This window comes from Canis lupus (genome assembly GCF_048164855.1).
Source record: "Canis lupus baileyi chromosome 15 unlocalized genomic scaffold, mCanLup2.hap1 SUPER_15_unloc_1, whole genome shotgun sequence".
NCBI lineage: Eukaryota > Metazoa > Chordata > Mammalia > Carnivora > Canidae > Canis > Canis lupus.
Window position 1 is genome coordinate 636000 of NW_027326420.1, and position 19552 is coordinate 655551.

At 58.5% G+C, this 19552-nt stretch overlaps 3 protein-coding genes across 3 annotated transcripts in view; all 3 read right to left on the bottom strand.

Moving 5' to 3' along the window:
• Window positions 1-10101, bottom strand: part of LOC140629491 (aldo-keto reductase family 1 member D1-like) — a 92025-nt gene extending 81924 nt beyond the window's left edge. The window contains exons 1-4 of the mRNA XM_072819009.1: window positions 8510-10101; window positions 7400-7646; window positions 7038-7164; window positions 3882-3902 (exon numbers count right to left, since the gene is read on the bottom strand). Of these exons, the coding sequence (XP_072675110.1) occupies window positions 3882-3902; window positions 7038-7164; window positions 7400-7646; window positions 8510-8516 (402 nt within the window). The 5' untranslated portion in view covers window positions 8517-10101. The remainder of the gene's footprint in view (window positions 1-3881; window positions 3903-7037; window positions 7165-7399; window positions 7647-8509) is intronic.
• Window positions 1-19552, bottom strand: part of LOC140629485 (adenylate cyclase type 1-like) — a 347929-nt gene that overhangs the window by 269830 nt on the left and 58547 nt on the right.
• Window positions 8538-19552, bottom strand: part of LOC140629484 (adenylate cyclase type 1-like) — a 40460-nt gene continuing 29445 nt past the window's right edge. The window contains exons 4-10 of the mRNA XM_072818989.1: window positions 17964-18091; window positions 14624-14782; window positions 14109-14250; window positions 12446-12601; window positions 10982-11170; window positions 10113-10544; window positions 8538-8596 (exon numbers count right to left, since the gene is read on the bottom strand). Coding sequence (XP_072675090.1) covers window positions 10509-10544; window positions 10982-11170; window positions 12446-12601; window positions 14109-14250; window positions 14624-14782; window positions 17964-18091 — 810 coding nt within the window. The 3' untranslated portion in view covers window positions 8538-8596; window positions 10113-10508. The remainder of the gene's footprint in view (window positions 8597-10112; window positions 10545-10981; window positions 11171-12445; window positions 12602-14108; window positions 14251-14623; window positions 14783-17963; window positions 18092-19552) is intronic.

Here is a 19552-nt window from a genome sequence, read left to right on the forward strand (position 1 = left end):
CTTGGTAAGAAAAACAGGTAACAAGATGGACAGAAGTGGATGCAACAGATGGAAAACTGAATGAGAAGAGTGTAATGCATATGAAAAAATCACATGGATATTCCAGACCTATAAAATAAACTATCTTTCATCAAACATTCATCGATGGCTTAACAGAAAACTCGGATGGCATAGGAAAGGATAAGATTGGTGGGTTCTGAGACAGAGCACACAGACAATACCAAAACCAGAGAGCAAGCAGAAGAAGCAATGAAAAGGACAGAAGACACATGGTCCACAGCAAAAGGCCCATCATACTTGTACTTGAGGTCCCCGGAAAAGAGGGACAGAGACAGAAACAACATCCAGAGAGAGAACAGCCAAGGATCCCAAACTGCAGAAAGACACCAACTCCCACATTCAAGAGGCAGAATGAATACACATGTGCGCTTACAGGCACACAAGCACACGCGTGCACATATACTCACAGGCACGCATCACACACAGGTCACGTGATCTTCAAAATACAGAAAAACAGAAACAAAAAGGAAATCCTAAAAGCAGCTGTGGCGGGGGGTGGGGGTTGGGAAGAGACACCGCCTTCAAAAGAACAGTACGTTGTGTACGTTGTGTAGAAACACAAACCACCCAGCTAACCTTCTGGAGGATATCAGATAATCATTAGGTGGTTGTGCAAGAGCTAACTTCTCAGAAACGTGAGCACATATGAAATACAAACAAGCAGCCATTGCGGAGATTTACTATAGTGATCAACATTTTAATTACTTCCTGTTTTCTTAGATGTACAGGACTATTGCGATGAATATTCGCTCCATGTACAAACAAAGCAGTATTTTTAGCCTGGTATTTGCATTTGGTGGCAAAAACTCCCACAAGGGTATGAATAACCACGAGTCATGTGCTGATTAATCTGAGACTTCTCGAGTCACGCGTTAATTAAAGGAATTAATATGATCTTTGCTGGTAACGCTACACATTTGTCACACGGCATGCAGAGAACGACTTATTGGATGGTCAGATTTCTTTTTTTTTTTTTAATTTTTATTTATTTATGATAGTCACAGAGAGAGAGAGAGAGGCAGAGACACAGGCAGAGGGAGAAGCAGGCTCCATGCACCGGGAGCCCGACGTGGGACTCGATCCCGGGTCTCCAGGATCGCGCCCTGGGCCAAAGGCAGGCGCCAAACCGCTGCGCCACCCAGGGATCCCTGGATGGTCAGATTTCAAACAAATCTCCAACCCTGCAAATACGGAGAGGATTTTTTCAAATCACTGCTGATGGTGACTCAATAAAAACCGAGGGCCTAAATATGAAAACAAGCTCCTACCAGAAAATCGCTAGACCAGTCTACACATGTGTGATGATTGACGAATAACTCGAGTGTGCAAGAAGTGTTCTCCACATAAGAGAAAGGAGGACCACGATGGAAGGTGTGCGATGCAGGCCGAGCCGCATCCTCAGCCGGCCCCGGCCCCCCGGCCCCTGGCACCCCAGCCCCCCAGCCCCGAAAGGGGCTAGCACACACTGCGGCCCCGCTGCTCCGTATTCCTGCCAATGCCCTGCGCTCTGGACATGCAGCCTTACCTCAGCAGCCACGGACTATGTATCAAGTGGGTTAAATTGCTTCATGTTTTCAAGGCGTCTTATAAAGCATTCTCTGGAAAATGTTTCGCTCCGTCATTCCTGACCTTTTAGAAACGGTGCCCCAGTAAGTGTTAATATTGATGAAAACCACACGATAAAACAGGTGTCAAGAAGAAGTCAAAGGTACTCCACCCTCTGGTACAGAATGTGTTTTCATTTGAGGCTCAGGGACCAGTAGTGGGTTACTCTCGACTACACTGCTCTCAATGACATCAAGCACAAACCCACTAAGAGACTTAGGCGTGCCTCTGCTGTTATGACATTTTGGTCAAAATGGCAAAGTGCATCTTAATTACACTTTCGATAGGTATGTACTTATAGGTGTCATATATTCAATGACCTTTCCGGGTCACGATATAACTGAGTACACTTAGGAAGTGTAAAGTTAACAAATTAAAGCTCTGACAGATGATAGGACAGAAAATTCTATCCAGAGTTTCACCGATACCATGAAATTATCATTTTGATGGCCCACATTTGTGATGCTCTAAATATATGCACAGTGTAAAGTAGTCAATCTGGATTTCTACAAAAGGACACTGAGCACAAAATGGAAACATAAAGACAGTTCTATGAAATGAATCTCATAAACTATCGACCGAAGAACAGTATATGTTTAAACTAAACAGTCTTTGACTACATGATCATTTATCATACTCAAGATAAAAATAGATTAAAAAATAGTTGATAATTGATGATTAAGACAAAATTCGTATAACACTAGCATTATTCTTTCCAAGTATTCCAAGCAGAAATTCTTATAGGACAGAACCAAAAGTATGGGCTATTTACTTGCTGTTATTTTAATAAAAGAACAAAGAAAAATAAGACCTCACAAAATGTTGAAATAGCTATCTACAGACATTGTAAATTTTTAGGAAGACACTCTGAAACATCAATACGATTGCAAACACACACGCATGCGCATATTCCGGTACGATGAACTTGAACATCAACAAGCTATGTTGGAGTTACAAATAATGGTCCTAATTAGTCTTTTCCCGAAGTAGTAAACAGAAATACTACCTCAGAGTTTTCTGATCAGTGACAAAGTCATTAATAAATGAAACCAGGGGCAGCCCCGGTGGCACAGCGGTTTAGCGCCGCCTGCAGCCCGGGGCGTGATCCTGGAGACCCTGGATCGAGTCCCATGTCGGGCTCTCTGCATGGAGCCTGCTTCTCCCTCTGCCTGTGTCTCTGCCTCTCATTCTCTCTCTGCGTCTCTATGAATAAATAAATAAATAAATAATCTTTAAAAAAAAATAAATAAAAATAAATGAAACCAAAATGGCTAGCAATCAATAAAAAACTGTATTTGTGAGGGAAACATTTACTGCTACGCTAGGCTTCCATTCCGTATAGGCAACAGATTCATTTTAGTATGTAAAATGCTCGGGGTTGAAGAATGCTTTCGACAAGAAATGATAAAGATGTTCCCCTATCACAGTAACAAAAACATATATTCATGTTGTTTTTTTTTGAACTGCTCATCTTCCTAAAAAAATTAGGTAATGGCTAGGAAAACATAAATTGTAAGAAGCAAGAGGTTCATTTCCCTTAAACAAAACTCCCAGAAAGCAGGCAAGAAAAAAAGACAAAAGACCTCAACAATTGGAAAAGTTGGGGAAGGAGGGGAAAATCTGAAAGCAAGCAAGATGAAAATAATGAAAATACCAGCTGACATAAAACAGGGATAGAATGCAGTCTAATCCCCAGACTCCTGAGCAAGGACGTATGCAAAATTAGCACGGGAACACAAAACTACAACACAAAGACGGGATGCGGAGCATCGGGACCAAGTATCAAACAAAGCATATCGAATTCGGAACTTGCTCATCAAACTGGATTAATTCTCCCTTTTGACGAAATGCGTTTTGAGTTCAGGTTACGTCACAGGAATATTTTTATGGAATGAATTAAAAAATGTAGAGAAAGACTCTGATTCCTCTGACTCCCCTTAGTGAAAGAAAATCTTCGAATCCTGCTAAAGTTAATTAAAAGCCACGAGGGATCGATGAAATGACGGATTCAATACAGACTGTGACATTCTGGGCCAAAACTGAAGTGTCATCAAAAAGTAATGGTTTTGGTAGACCCTGGCTAACAAACGAGAAAGGACATCAAACACAAAGACCTCTTTTGTCAAGAATGGTAACACTGGCGAGAGAGAACCTCAAAGTGACATACATACATACGTACCGACAACTGAGTATGTATATTCAGCGTAAAGACTCACCAGGGGCAGGTGTCCATGCCTCTGTGGACAAAACAAAACAAAACAAAACAACTTTGGTTAACAGATCAACACTACATATTAAAATCCAGACACTATAAATTTTGGCACAGAGGCCGAAGCACACATTACATGAAAACACTGTTGCTGTCTCTATCTGGTGAAATACAAAGGAGTGTGAACCTCGTAAATGCAATTTTGGTATCAAAGTCCAACTGACTCTTTGTAATGTGCACTGGCTTTGCAATTCTCAACATAGCAGGTGATAACCTGATAGAGAAGCGAATACTACCGTGACTTCGGTTAGCTGCATGTGAGTTGTTTAAATATCAAAAGGTGAAGTACGACAAATTAGGAATAAAACACAAATATATGGAACGGGTGTTTCAAGAATGAAACCTGGATAAAACTCAAAAGCAGGAATCCTCTCAAGCGATCCTTTGCTACAAAATTAATTCACATTAGTGGAAGGCGTTGCTATGCCCAGTGCTGGGAATGTTTTTGTCCTGTCGGAAACACTTCACGCAAAATACCGAATTTCCGTATTTCACCGTTATCTCCCGTTGTTTTGCTCAGAAAGAGCACAAACCTCTGTGCTAAATTTAAAATGAATTACAATTTTGCTGGAGGTTTAATTGCTAAGTAATTTGTTTGAACAGTTTAAACCACTTACAATTTTAGTCAACATAAAAATTTGTGGGCAATCATACGGGAAAACTCATAAAACCACAGCTAAATTCCTAGGGATCAAAGTGTTATAGACAGAATTAACTAACAAATGATCATTATGATTGGATGTCAACTGCATTCCTAGATTTTAATTCATTTGCATATGTTAGAAAACCATTAGGCCGAGTAAAGGACTAAAAATTGCTTTTAAAGCAGCAACACTATGTAAATCTAAACAGAAATTCCAAAGGTCCTGTCATTCTTCTGGGAGTTCAGAGCAAAAGTCGTTCTTACGTGAAAACGGAATTAAGGTTGAGAGCCCACAAGACTCCCTGACGGTGCTTCCTAAGTTAGAAAATGAGCCCATTCATAGGAGATCATAAAGACGCTTTTCTTCCAACAGAGACGGCTTCCTTACTACTCACCCAGTTCCTGAACTCTGTCATGAGCTAGTGAACCCCTAGAACAAAGCTGAGAACAAAACCTGGGTTCCGGCACGACTCCACAGTTGAACTCAGAACCAGATTAAAACCAGGGCTTACGAGAGCTTTCCCGCTGTCACCTTCACCCGTGGGTCATCCCTAATCCCACCCCAGACCAGCGACAAGACAGCAAGCTCCCATCCTTGCAGGAGTGCGCCGTGGAAGCGTTACAAGCCAGAGACAGAGGGGTTGTGTCCCTCAGAGGGAAGCTACAGGAAATGGTGTCCTTCTTTTCATTTTGTCGTTCTTAAGGAACTTTCATAAAACAGCTCTGAATCATGCAGTCTCCTTTAAAAATGTTCTCCTCATAAGGAAAACAGAAGAAAAATCAACCACCAAAGGTCACACTTGAAAACCCAGAACTTCAGAACTTGCGGAAGAAACACCTGTAAGACCTCTTTCCTTATACCATTTCATGGAAAGTTTCTCATGATAAATTTACGTACTGGTTTGTGTTTTATGAATCAGACCCGAATAAAAAGAGAGACTTCTGCCACGAAACTTAAAGGGTAAGAAAATCTTCGTGTGCATGCCACTCCCAGCATCATGAGTCATGTTTTTCCCACACAGACTGTTCCACAGTCTCACCTTGATCCCCCCTACTGGTCGTTACAGATGCGCTAACGTGGATTACCACTGCAGTGGTGTATCAGTCCTCCTCCGATATCCGCAAAAAACTAAAGAAGACTGAGGAGGGTCCTCAAACTCCCAAGCCCGACCTGGTGAAAATGGCATTTAAAGTCCTTAACACCCGAGAGGAAGTGGCTGAACTTCAGAGGCAGGCCAGGCTCCAGCAGAAGGTCCAACTCCAGACCCAAGCCTCGGTGGCAGCCCTGCGGCCGGCGGGCTCCGCGAGCCCGCAGAAAGGGGGAACCGACCGAACCCCGCCTGGGGCCTGCTTCAGATGCGGCACCGAGGGACAATGGGCCCGTCAATGTCCCAATCCCAAGGAGCTAACGCGGCAATGCCCTCAATGTCCAACGATGGGCCCCTGGAAATCCGCCTGCCCGGGGCTCGGGGGATCCTCGGCGCCTCCACACGGAGGAAACCCTGAGCCGGGAAGTCCAGCCTTTCAACTATTCGGACTGGACGATGACTGACGGGGCCCAGACTCGGACACCCCCTAACCCAGGCCAAGCCCAGGGTCCTGCTCCAGGGAGCGGGGAAGCCCATCTCTTTCCTGTTGGACACGGGGGCGACCGACTCCATTGTGCCTTCCTACTCGGGGGCCAGCTTCCCCTCCCCAGTAGCGGTGATGGGAACCGATGGCACCTCCTCTATCCACGGACCGCCCCACTCCTCTCTTGCAGCCTGGATGGGTTCTCCTCCTCACACTCCTTCCTTAGAATCCCTTCCTGCCCAGCTCCTCTTCCTCGAAAATCCTGACATCTATCTATCAGCTTCTCCTAGGCTAAGTCCTGCTACCCTCCTACCTCCCCCTCTACTTCCTTTGTACTTAAGAGTCATTAGGCGCGCGCACACACACACACACACACACACACACACACACACAACAGAGGCGAGGGACACAGCAAGGGACGAGGGGGGCCCCTCGCGCATGCCCCGCTGTCCAGACGAGCACCAGTGTGCTGGTCACCTGGCAGGTGCACAGCCCACGCCTCCGGTAGTCATCCCCTCCCTCCCCGGGCTCGGACCGACAGCTCGCATACCTGCACCCGCACACCTACTAACTTGGGTGGGCGGTGCAAGAGTCAGTGTTTTCTGGACACTCCCATGACCCTGGGGATACCCACTGTCCCGTGCAGCGCAGCAAAGGCTGAGCCACTCTGCGCGGCAGCCCTACTGCCAGACGCCTCTGGGGATGGGGAGCTCACTGCTCAGGATGTCACCAAACTCCTGTGCCTGTCAGGCGCGGCTCATGGGGCTGTGCTCAGCATCCCCTGGTCTCCGTCCTGCCCCAGCACTAGCTCCTCTACCTGCACGGCCCCTCCCCAGGGGCCCCTCTGCCGTACCCCTCCCTCCGTGGAGCACACGGAGCGCCTCTTGCCTGTGCCGTCCAGAGGTAGTCCAGCCGCAGCTTGATGTTCACCTGCTGGGCGTGCAAGGCCAGCGTGCACGAGAACAGCAGGATGGCCATGATGGGCTCGAAGCTGAGCCCGGACACCGCGTTGCCCCTGGGGGAGGTGGGGGTGGTGAGGAGAGAAACCTCTTCAGTACCGAGGGCCGAAGACCCGTCCACGTGCCCCTGGGGCAGGCCAGTCGGCAGCACCTGCCACCGGCCCGGCTGCAGCACCTCCCGCCAGAACCGAGGCCTCGCTGGCCCTGGGCCCAAATGGACACACGGAGAAGCCGCGGAAGCAGGCAGCGCCTGACGCGTGTCTCCGGGGGGCCCGGCAGCAGCGCACCTACCCCGAGGCCCGGGTGTAGCCGCTGAGCTCCAGGACCAGGATGTAGGACGCGGTGAGCACGAGGAGCAGGATCGTTTTGGGCAGGGAGGACACTCGCAGGAAGATGGCCAGTGGGAGTGTGTCCACCAGGCCGCAGAGCAGGGCGTGGGGCACAGACGCACAGGGCACAGCGGGCACAGGCCGCCGGGCGTCAGGACCACCAGTGTCCTGTTGGGGCTGGAGCTCCAGGCCCAGGGCAGACAGCCCACCTGGAGGGGGCAGAGGGGTGGAGGGGGCAGGGGCGGAGGGGGAGGTGGCGGGGGTTAGGGGGAGGAGGAGCAGAGAAAGCAGGGCCAGAGGAGGCAGGGGCAGAGGGGGCAGGGGAGGAGGGGCGGAGGAAGTGGAGGGGGAAGAGGAGGCAGGGGTGGAGGAGACGGGGGTAGAGGAACAGAGGAAGAGGGGGCGGTGGGGGCAGAGGAGGCAGGGGTTGGAAGGGGCAGAGGAGCAGAGGGAGCAGGGGCCGATGGGGCGGTGGGGGTAGAGGAGGAGGGGGTGGAAGAGGCACGGGTGGAGGAGGCAGGGGCAGAGGGGACACAGGGTCAAGAAGAGGCAGGGGTGGAGGGGATGGTGGGGAGTGCAGGCAGCCGGGGCAGGAGTGGAGGGGGCAGGGGCAGAGGGGTCAGCGGCAGAAGAGTAGGGGTGGAGGGGCAGGGGAGGAGAATCCAGGGGCAGGGGGGCAGGGAGACGGGGGCTCAGGACCAGCCGCCCTCAGCCCCACCTGCACCGCCCACCCGCTGCTACAGCTTCCTGTGGGAAGGAGGGGATGCCCCCAGGTGCCGCCCGCCCCCCCTTGCTGTGCCCTCCAGGCTCCTCCCAGTGTAGGCTGGGAGAAGCAAGAGACCCCCTCGCCCCCCCAGACCGCCCCCCGTGCCCTCTCGGCCCCCCTACTGTCACTGCGGCCCTGCCTCCCTCCTGGTACTCAGCGCCCCACCCCTGCCCTGACTCCTGCCCCAGCTTCTAGTGCGCACTGGGGAGGGGCTGGGTGTCCCTTCACCCAGAGACAGCCCCCCTCAGCCCCGCACACCTCACGGGGCTCCCCCCGCTACACCCTGCCGCCTGCGGACATGCTCACCACACATCCTTGGCCACGGAGCAGATCAGGACACTATGAAAATACACAAGTCGGTGCGGATCTGGATGGTCAGGCTCCTGGAGAACACTGGACAATAAAACATATTACTGTGAACACAGGCGTTCCTTAGAGTCGGTTCGGGTCGCAGGAACGGTCACAGCACAGAATGGGCCGCGCGCCCTGGTGCCGCTGGCTCCCCACCCAGGCCCCCCCTCCACACATCTCAGCTGTGCCCAGGCTTCCTCTCCCAGGTCGACGCTGCCAAAATTGAAACAAAATCTACTGTCTTTCAGTGAAAAACCACCACACCTGCCACCGTGTGCCCCACGCTGTGACTCTGGCACTGGAATGAACGGATTAATTTGACATTTTTATTGCATTAAATCCTTAACTACATTATGTATTTTTAGCTTTATATATTGTTATTATATGAAATAACAAGGATGTACACGTACTTGTGTCTTTTTTAGGTACTTTAAGTTTTATGTTATTCACATAGGTTTTACGCTGTTTTCGTTACTAGAAATTTTATTTTAAATCTGTTTGGGGGAACCTGGGCAGCTCAGGTCATGATCTCAGGGTCCTGGGACCGAGTCCCACGTCGGGCTCCCGGCTCGGGAAGGAGTCTGCTTCTCCCTCTCCCTCTGCCCGTCCCCAAAATTGTACTTTCTTGCTCTCTCCCAAATAAATAAAATCTTTTTAAAAGAAAGAAGGCAGCTTAAATACAGTTTGCAATAGTCAACACGAGAGTTCGTGGATAAAAGCGCAAAGTTCTTTTTAGATTCACGCTCGTGAAATTCAAAACAAAAACTAAAATAAAGACCGCAGGGACCCTGAACAAGACGCTGACCAGACCCGTAGCCGGCCAGGGCCGGCCCCCTCCGCGGCCCTCCCCTGGGGGAGTCCCGACCCTCCTGTCCCCACCAGCTGGCCTTCCGCGTCCTACGCGGCTCCCACGGCGCAGCCTTGGTTCCAGATTCGGTTCGGGATTCCTGAGTCCGACCATGCCGCGCGGTGCAGACATGCTGGGCCCCCAGATCTCAGGGAGAGGAGCCCCCTGCAGAGGTGCCAGCCCCGACTGCTCACACCTGGCGCTGGCCACCTCCCTCCCTGTCCAATCTCGTGTCCGCCCCTGGCCGGGACGGAGATGTGCCAACGGACTCTCGCCCGGCCGACAAGGCACACGCAGCTCACGCATTCACTCAGCAAACACGGGGTAAGGGGGGCTCCTCCCGCTGTGGACATCAGGAGCCCCTGGGAGCACTGCCCAGGTCTGGCCTCTGGTGGCCTCTGGTGACTGGAGGGCCACCGGCCGACGCTCAGCAAGCTGTGCCCGGAGTGCAGGGAGGCTGAAGCGGGAGGCGGCCTGGAGTGTGCAGGCCGGGCTCAGAGGCAGGGGCGGCCTGGGGGGTGGATGCGCCGTTCCCATTTGGCAGCCAACTGGCCAAGCGGTGGCGCCTTCCTACGACGATGCTGAACGGGGGACACAATCTGCCCCCGTGGCTCCCCCGGTCTGGCCCTCCCTCCGAGCTCTACTCACTGAAGGTCATATGCAGCGGGCGCTAGCCGCTCCCGCATGTCCTATGGATGGGCAGGGACTTACGATTCCTGGAAGCACTCACGCAGGACAGCTCTGCTCCCACCGCCCATGTGCCAGCGCCACACGACGCTTCGTAGAAACGAGAGAGCAGGCGAGCCGCCGGGGGCTGGCCTCGGTCACCTCCGACCCGGGGCGCCCGCTGAGCGCCTGTCACACCGTCCACACTCCGTGCAGCCCGGTTCCACTCCCTCGGCTGCCCGGGTGCCGGCTCCCCCGCACTCACTCCACAGGGCACGGTGACCTGCAGGGATCCGGTGTCTTGGGACCCAGGCCTCGGGGCTACTGAGCACAGCGGAGCACCCAGGGCCGGGCACACCGCCTCGCCGGGTGCAGAGAGCACGCCAGGGCTAGGACGCGGGCCCGCAGGAACCACAGGGCGCTGTGGCCTCGCGCAACCTGTCATCCTCCTCGGGGGCCCTGCTCAGGGTCGCGGACCTGTGGCAGAAGGGCCTGCCTGGCAGGGTCACCCGACAGCCACCTCCCCAGCTCCCCAGCTGGCATCCTGTCCCGGCCTCGGTGCCTGTACCCCCGCCCTTCAGAACCACCGGCCTTGTCACTCCCCGTCTCCACACCAGGGGCAACCCCCAAGGTGGGAGGCCAGGACACGCTGTCCCCGGCAAACAGACAAAGGACCAGAGTCGGCAGGTGCACACGGCCCCACCTGGGAGGCATCCCTCACTGCAGAGGTTCAGGGGTCAGGGGCTGGGCCAGGATTCAGGGACACGGCCCTGTGCTCCCAGGAGGGGCAGGAATCCAGCAGCGACATCAGACGACAGGGAGGGAGGGAAGGGCCGGCGCGCACTTGCACAGGCATGCGTTCTCGTGCACACACGGCCATGCACACGCATGGACACTCACGCAGGCACACTTACAGATGCACAAGAACGTGGTAAGAAAGGGAAGCCGCGGGATCCCTGGGTGGCGCAGCGGTTTGGCGCCTGCCTTTGGCCCAGGGCGCGATCCTGTGACCCGGGATCGAATCCCACATCGGGCTCCCGGTGCATGGAGCCTGCTTCTCCCTCTGCCTGTGTCTCTGCCTCTCTCTCTCTATCTGTGTGTGACTATCATAAATAAATAAAAATTTATAAAAAAAAAAAAAAAAAAGAAAGGGAAGCCGCCAGGGGCCCTCAGGACGTGGGAACCCAGGCCGGGCAGGTGGCAGATGCACCCAGTGCTCGCAGAGCCCGTCATCCTGACTGCAGACACGCAGGGCCTGAGCGAGATGGGCAGGAAGCTTCCCCCCAAAACCCCACCAGTAAACACCGACATGGGGAGACCCTGTCTCCCGTGGGGAGGACGGTGAGGACCACGCTCTCAGACGTGGCTTTGCACCGACAGGGCCCGCTCTCAGGAACACTCTTGCATATGCCTGCCTGCCTGGGATGTCCAAACCCACCGGCCACACACGTGAAGCCCCTGGATACCGGTGGGGGAGGGGGGGACGGGACAGGAACTCAGTGTTGATGGAATTCACATCCCAGCAAAATTCTCACAAACGTGAGCTCAGAGCCAAATCCACAAAAACCCTTAGAGGCCATAAACCTCTGGGAGTGCCCGCCAGCAGAATCTGGTTTCTTCCTGAATGAAAAGCCCCAAAAACTGCAGGTACGGAATTCCTCATAACTGCACAAAACCCAGGATGGCGGGGGACAGACGGCATGGTGTCGGGAAACAGAAATCAGTCGTGGACAGAGCCACGCTGGGCTAGGGGGCCCAGGACGCAAGGACACAGCAGGGGAGGGGCGGCACGCCAGGCTTTTCCTGCCCCCACGGAGGACCGGGGTCGCCCCTGGAGGGGCTGGGGTCTCCGCCCGCACCCCCAGACAGGAGGCCCATGTGGTAGAAGCAGATGCTGGGACCCGCAAGGGGCGGCACCATCCCCCAACCCAGCAGAAGAGGAAAAAACCCAAGGATGCCTCTGACCAACCCAAGGGGAAAACCAGAAACTCCCGGGAGCCAGGTCATGAGGTGGGGACCCCACGGGAGGCCGCTTTCTGCGGACAGACTCCATGATCTAGCCACGGAGGAGAGGCAAGCAGGTGCGTGGCAGGAGGCCACGGACAGGAGGGGGCCGAGGGCGGGTCTGTGGGACGGCGGCCGGGGCTCACAGGCCGTTGCCGGGGCTCCAGACCTCACAACAGAGCATCTGAGGACCGTGAACCTGCAGACGGCAGCGAGGGTCTGAGCACGAATTTACCGAGAAGCACGGGGAATGCCAAATGGAAAAAAAAATGCAAGAGGATAGGAAGATTTCACAGGGAAACGAAAGCCACCCAGCCCCGGACAGCATCCACACGGTCAGGAAGCACAAAGGACGGCGCGGGCGGCCCTCCTACCTTGTCGTCATCCTCACACGTCATGTCGTTGGAGAACGGGATCTCCGCCTTGAACATCTTACGGCACTGCATGAGCTGAACCAGCAGGTAGCACACGGTCTTGAATTTCATCCTCTTGGCTGCCTTGATGTCGGACAGGATAAGCCCTGGGAGTATCTGTGCAGAGAGGTGGTCCGGGGACGGCCCGTGAGCAGCCCCGAGCTGCCCCCGGGCCGGGCACGACCTCACGGGGACACAGACGCCAAACAGGCGAGCGGGACCGGTGGGCCGGCTCCACGGCACACGGCTCTCGGCTCCTCCCGGGGCCTCTGGACCCAGAGCGAGGCCCCGGAGCGGGGCCTGCAGCAGTGGGGGGCTTGGGGCCCGGCCAGGGAGGGACCCGGAGGCCTGGACGTCGCTGGCTGGCGGGGCGGCAGCCGGCCGAGGACCAGCGCCAGAGACCCCCGGGGTCCTGCCCCGCAGGCCCCACCTGCCTGGGTGACTGCTGCTGTGCTGGGGTCCTGGGCGACCCCTCGCCCGGCCCTCCTCCAGGCCCGCGAGGGCTGCCCCTGCTTCAGGAGTGAGCTCAGGGAGCCCCTCGGCCGTGGGCCCCAGGTCACAGGGCCTGCACAGCCCCAAACCAGGGACACGCAGGACGGAGAAGCTTCAAGCTCTGTCTCGCAGCCGACCTGCTTATGTCCTGAAGGAGCACCAGGGCCGCTGGTGCCCCCCAACCCTGCCTGTGCGCCACAACCCCCACTTGTGCCCCCAGACCCTGCCTGTGCCCCATGGCCCCACCTTCTGTGCCCCCGGCCCCTCACCTGTGCCCCCCACTACTCGCCTGTGCCCCCATCCCTCGCCTGCGACCCCGCCCCTTGTTGTGCCCCGCGACCCCTGCCTGTGCGCTGAGACCCCGTCCTGTGCCCAAGGACCCCACTTGTGCCCCGTGGCCTCCCCTTCTGTGCCACCCGCTTCTGTGCCCCTCGCCCCCCTCCTGTGACCCACATCACCCGCCTGTGTCCCCCGACCCCAACCTGTGTCCCGCACCTCCTGCCTGTGCCCCCAGCCCCTCGCCTGTGCCCCTCGCCTGTGCCCCCCGCCTGTGCCCCGCAAACCCCGCCCATGCCCCGCATCCACCACCCGTGCCCCCTGCCCCTCACCTGTAACCCGCATCCCTCACATATGTCCCATGGCCCCCCCTTCTGTGCCCCCTGCCCCTCGCCTGTGCCCCCTACCCCTCGCCTGTGCCCCCCACCCCTTGCCTGTGCCCCATGCCTCCTGCCTGTGCCCCGCGAACCCCACCTGTGCCCTGCGCTCCCCGTCTGTGCCCTGAGACCTTCCTCTGTGCGCTGAAACCCTTGACTGAGCCCTGGAAGAACTAGGCCCCCTTAATCACACTCAAATCCGTTTCCTTGGGCACACAGCCCTTGAGGGCCCTCTATGCGGGTCACAGGCCCTCCCACGTGCACGGCACCCTCAGCCCTCAGCAGCCCCACCACTAACGTGACATGCTAGAGAGGAGCAGAGGCCCAGGAAGGTCAGTGGGGGGGGCGGTTGCAGGGTGGCCCCGCCCCCAAGAGGACCCCAGGCTCCGCCTGGGGGTCCAGGAGTTCGTCCAACCTGAAGGCCTGGCCCAGGCCCAGGACCAGGCGAGTGGGGGCCCCGTCCCCCTCCCGGAGCCTACCTTCCGCTGGTGAGACGGCACGATGAAGAACGTTTCAATGTTGTGAGCTTTCAGGAAGCTGTTCCTCTTGTGCCCGTGACCCTCCTCCACCTCGTAGTCACCGTTCAAACACGCCAGCGTCGTCCTCGTGATGTGGACCTTCCTGCAACACAGCAGCCCCACCATGCCCAGGGCCTGCAGGCGGGGGCAGGCAGCCCTCCCTGCAGGCGCGTCCAGGACTCAGGCTCCCCGTGTCAGGGGCAGCCAAGGCACTTGGACACGCAGTGCCGGGAGAAAGCTGGTGTGCCCTCCGGACAGTGAGGCCACGGGGCCCCCCTTCCTTAGGTGAGCGCAGGGGACGAGCAGAGAGAAGCGACAGCACCAGGTGGTCTGAGCCTCGGACCTCCTCTCCACCCACTGCGGCTCCTGCAGAGGCTGGGGGTCCTGGGGGCCCCCCGCAGGCCCCTCCCAGGTGGCTCCGAGAAGCACCTGCACCAGTCCTTTGGCCCGGAGCGCATCGCCTCCCCTCCACTCACCTGGGCAGGCCGGCGACCTCCATGATGTTGGCCAGGGTCACCTCGTTGGACCACACGTCGTACTGCCATTTGCGCAGGCCGAGGACCCCGCAGAGGACCCTGCCGGTGTGCAGCCCCACACGCACGTTCAGGTCCACCTCAGTGGCCTCGGCCACCGACCTGCAAGAAACAGGTCACGGACATGAGCTGGGCCCTCGTGTACACGCATGAGGGGAGCCCGGACAGGCGGGAGCATGGGGTCCCCGCCCTGTGGGATGCACGGCCACAGTCAGGTGCCAGAGGGTGCGCTGAGCCAGGTGCTCAGCCCCTCTGTGCCCTGGTCTGTCCACAGGTGGCCCCCACAGCAGGTGTGTCCAACGGGCCTTCCGCATGAGCGGCAAGCCCAACCACACCAGGAGGCCGAGCCACGGCCCAGGACACGGTGGCCCCGTGGTTAGCAAGTCTGCCACAAGGGAAACCACAGACATGCAGGGCCACCAGGCCGCCACCCTGGAGCCAATCTCACCAGCGCCCAACCTGGGGCAGACCACCACCCGCCCAGCACAGCAGGTGGCCCGTGAGCTCAGAGACCAACCTCCCTCCTGCTTCAAAACTGCGGTTGATTCATGTGCGCCCACCTTCTTCCTAGTACGACTTGGCCCAGCTGAGACGCAGCCTCCAGGGAGCCCTCCCAGGCCCTCACCCCCATCCCCCAGGGCCATTCGCCAAGGCCTTTGGGTGCCGGTTGCCCTTGCAGGAACCCACTCCCCCAGCCGTGAGGACCGCGTCCCCCTGGCCCAGCCTTCCGTGGCCGGGCGCCCATCACCACCCCTTGAGCCCAATGAGGGCCCAGCCCCTAGAACCACAGTGTTTCGCGTCGGGTCTGGGGTCCCCGCCCGGTGCACGTCCAGAAGTCCGCGTGTCAGCACGGGTTACTTGGGAGTCTGAACGGGTGTATCCTCTATACCTATCGACTCCGCGGCCTGGCGAGGGGCGTCTGCAAGCACCACCTTCCTGCCGGTCGCCAACAGCTCACTCTAGCCATCCAGGCCGCGGCGGGGCCTTGGGGTGCTGCGCCCTTGGGGCTCCGAGGGAGAAGACTGACAGGCCCTGCTCAGAAGGAAGCCGCCGTCCTCCCAGGGCCCTGGGCCCAACGCACAGCAGCACACAGCCCGGCCAGAGGCCAGACACCCGCCCTGGCCACTGCTCCTCGCTTCTTCTTGGGCAAGTTTCGCGTTTCCAGAGTTCCAGGCTAAACACAAATACACAGGCTTCCGTACGTTTCTGTGTCAGAAGGGGGCGGTGCGGCAGGTGAGGGAGGCCACCGGCAGGCCAGGAGTGGCCCCCCAAGAGCCCGTCACTGCGTGAGTCCCACCGTGCGGCGGATGCACACAGGCGGCGCCCTGCGCTGGGGCCCCCAGAAAAGGGAAGAGGGGCTCATCGTGGGCAGGAGGCCGGCTCCGAGCTGTGGCTCTGGTGGCCCTCACCCCCGTCCAAGCCGGGACGGCGCCCAGGACACGCTCCCAGTCTCTGGAGACAGAGACCGGGCCCTGGATTCCCAGGAGACCATGGAAGCTTCTGGGGATCTGGAGCCGACGCAGACAGCAGCCCCTGGAGGCCAGGGAAGATGCCCACTGGCCCCGGGGTGGGCGGCCTCCGAGGCCAAAGTCGGTTCTCAGGGCCGACAGGGTCGGGGAGCCTGGAGCTCAGCCTCAGCGGACAGGAGACACTACCAAGGGGCCCCCACCGCCCCGAGGGAACGGAGCAGGGGGCAGACAGGTGGCCGATCCACCTCTCCACACGGCACAGCAGCAGCCACGCCCGAGGGGAGGTGCAGAACTCCGGGTTGGGGCAGCCAGGAGACGGTCACAGAAATCCCTCCGAGGCCGCCCAAGTGCGGCGAAGGTGGGGTGCACCAGGGCAGGCCCAGAGCCCGCGTGAGCAGCCAGGCGACCCAAGCACGCCTCTGGGCGCCTCTCCACCCAAGGAGACCTGGGGGCGACGGGGGCACCAGGTCCCCCCAGGAGGCCCCCAGCAGGGGCGGCCGGCGTCACCCCCCTCAGGGACATCAACGACACGAGCCGTCGGTGGCACCCTGGCCAGGACCTGCCGGGGACGCACCCGTGACCGGCTGACGGGGGAGTGGACACCTGCCTCCCCGCACCTCCCCCTGCACAACCTCACTTTGGCCCAGGAGGTCCCAGAACGACACACGACGTGACCCAGGCTGTGCTCCACACTGATGTGGCCGCGACGTGAGAGCTGCTGGGCGTGAGCCCCACGCGACGACACACAAGACAGCACGGGCTGTGACACAAGGGGTGACGCGCGACGGGGCGGACGTCACATGCTGACAAAGGACGCGATGTGAACCGCAGGCGTATTCGTGGCACGTGGTGCCCGGCGCTCTGATGGCTGGGACGTGGCCGGGGACACGAGAGGACGCCGTCGCGAGGGGGAGCCTCCGAACCCTCCGGGAGATGCACCTGTGCTACCTGCCCGGCCCTGCCCGCCTGCCCCAGTGCAGTGCCCCCTCGAGGGCAGAGGCTCCAGTGTCTGGATGCACGCTGGCCTCACCGGGGTCTCTCCCGGCCCAACCCTGGCGCGGGTGCAGACCCGCCACCATTGGCAAAGGGACCCACTGCCCTCAGGGCCCCCACCCCTGTCCCCGAGGGCGCTGCCTGGCTCCTGGTCGCCCCACCTCCAAACCCGTCCACACTTCGGAGCCTTCTCGTTTGCGTCTCTCTCTCCCCTTTCTTGTTCCCCAGACGACGCTGCTGCTGCCTCTTCTCAGCTCCGAGTGTGGATGCTGACAGCGGTCCCTGGGAATTAAGCCCGTCCTGCGGGGCTGCACCCACCCCTCTGAGCTGCTGAGACGTGGGCACGGGGGTGCTCCAGCCACCGGTGCGGCCTCCCGGCCTCACGCCGTCCCTACCCCGACCGAGGGTCCCTAACTCTTCATCCCGCTGCCTGACGGGACGAGACAGGCTGGCTGAGAAGCGGACACGGCCGGCCCGCGGTGTCCAGGCGACGCGCACCTGTTCCCTCCAAGGCCCCTCGGCACGGGGCACCTGGACGCCAAGGCGCGCAAGGCCGAGCACGTGCAGTTCCTTCAGCGGAACCCGGATGACTCCCTGGATGCCCGGCCTGGCTACGCGACAAAGCGTATTTCCTCCCGCCCCACTAACGCCATCCCGACAATGCTCGGGACGGCCACGGATAAAGAAATGCCGTCCCAGCCAAATGCAGAGGAGGGGGTCCCAGAGGCACACGCGCCTCACCATGCGGCCTGGCTCTCGGCAGAGTGGACGGGACAACGCGGGGGCGGACGCCACGGGGACGGTCGCCGCGGGGCGCTCACGTGATGGTATCGATCATGTCCAGGCCCATCTCCACGCAGCAGTGGGCATGGTCGGTCTTGGGCTGGGTGACGCCGGACACGCAGTAATAACAGTCGCCGAGGATCTTGATGCGGTGACAGTGGTTCTCCTGGGGGAGGGGGGGGGACAGGACAAATCCCAGGTTAGTGACCCGCCCGGGGCCTGGGCACCTGCACTTTCACCACCAGGTGCCAGAGACCACAGAGCGTGCAGCACGACAGGCAAGGGACCCCCTCGGAGGCCAGGGCAGCCTCAGGAAGGTGAGCGGCCCCCAGGGCTGTGGTTAGGGTCACCCTGGGGCACCCACCCGGCCCTACACCTGCACTCAGGCCGGTTCCCACGCAGGGGCCCACCCTGCCCGCCCCGCGGCCCAGCTGGCACACCCACACAGCCCCAGCCTGGAGCCAGCTCTCTCTTCCAGCTTCCCTCCTGACCACCCCCTCAGACCGTCACCTGCTGGCCCCTGTGCATCGTGCCACACACCCCCGACACCGGCCCCCGAAGGGCATGTGCGCACACCTGAGTCCTCGTGGCTGGCCTCCACGGGATGTGTGGGCGGCTGTCTGTGAAGAGTCACCCGCCGGGACCCGAGCCGCAAGGGGCGCACCAGGGTCTACACCCTGACCTCGCCACCCAGGGTCATCTCAGAACTGCCACTCTGGCACTTTGCAACAGGAAGAGTGTCAGCGCCCACCTCGCCGTCGCCCGGGGGCAGACTCACTAGCACCTGTCACACGCTGACCCGCTGCTCTCGCCTGTGATCATCCTCGGACACTTCTGTAAAGCTCCCCTCTGCGTCCCTAAAATAGCAGACGGCCTCACAAGACTCCTTCCTGCCAGTGGCTCAGGTCCACGGGTGTGACCACGAGATACGAGGGAGACGCTCTCCAAAACGCATTCAGGCGTTCTCCCAGAGGGGACAGCAAGCCCGCTACACGTTAACGGATGTCGCAAACTTCACGAAAAACGATGACCTTTTCCAGAATGAACACAAGCAGTGAGAAGCGTGGCTGTGTTCACACGGGGAGTGACGCGGGCGCCCTGGGCCCACGGGCGTCTGCAGCCCCCTCTGAGAGCACATCCCCCGGCTTCTGCTCATGCTGCCCTCCGTCTGCCCAGAAGGACCGACCCCTCCGGCTTTTCTCTGGTGCTACACGTTGACCTGAGAATTCAGGCCAGGACGCCCAGGAAGGACAAGGACAGGGAGCCCTCTCCCAACGTCCCCTGTCCCCAGGCCTGGGGCCCAGGGATGGCACCAGGGGCCACTGCCAAGCCTCGCCCGTGTCCTGGGCGTCAGGATGTCCTCCCAGCGATCAGCCCAGGGCTGCAGGGTTTCAGGATAAGGACGGCCTCACACCTTCTAGGCCAAGACTCCCACACCTACTGTAGGGTTTGCCTTGGATTCAGGAGCCTAGGATCGTGGGAAGCTATTGCCCATCCCTGCCCCGGTGGCACTGTCATCTTCTGGGCCTCCAGAATGAGGGTACCGGTGCCCACGTGTGTGCACACAGGGACCTTGTGGGCCTGGACGCATGGACACACCAAGGAAGAACATGTGGTGGGAGGTATT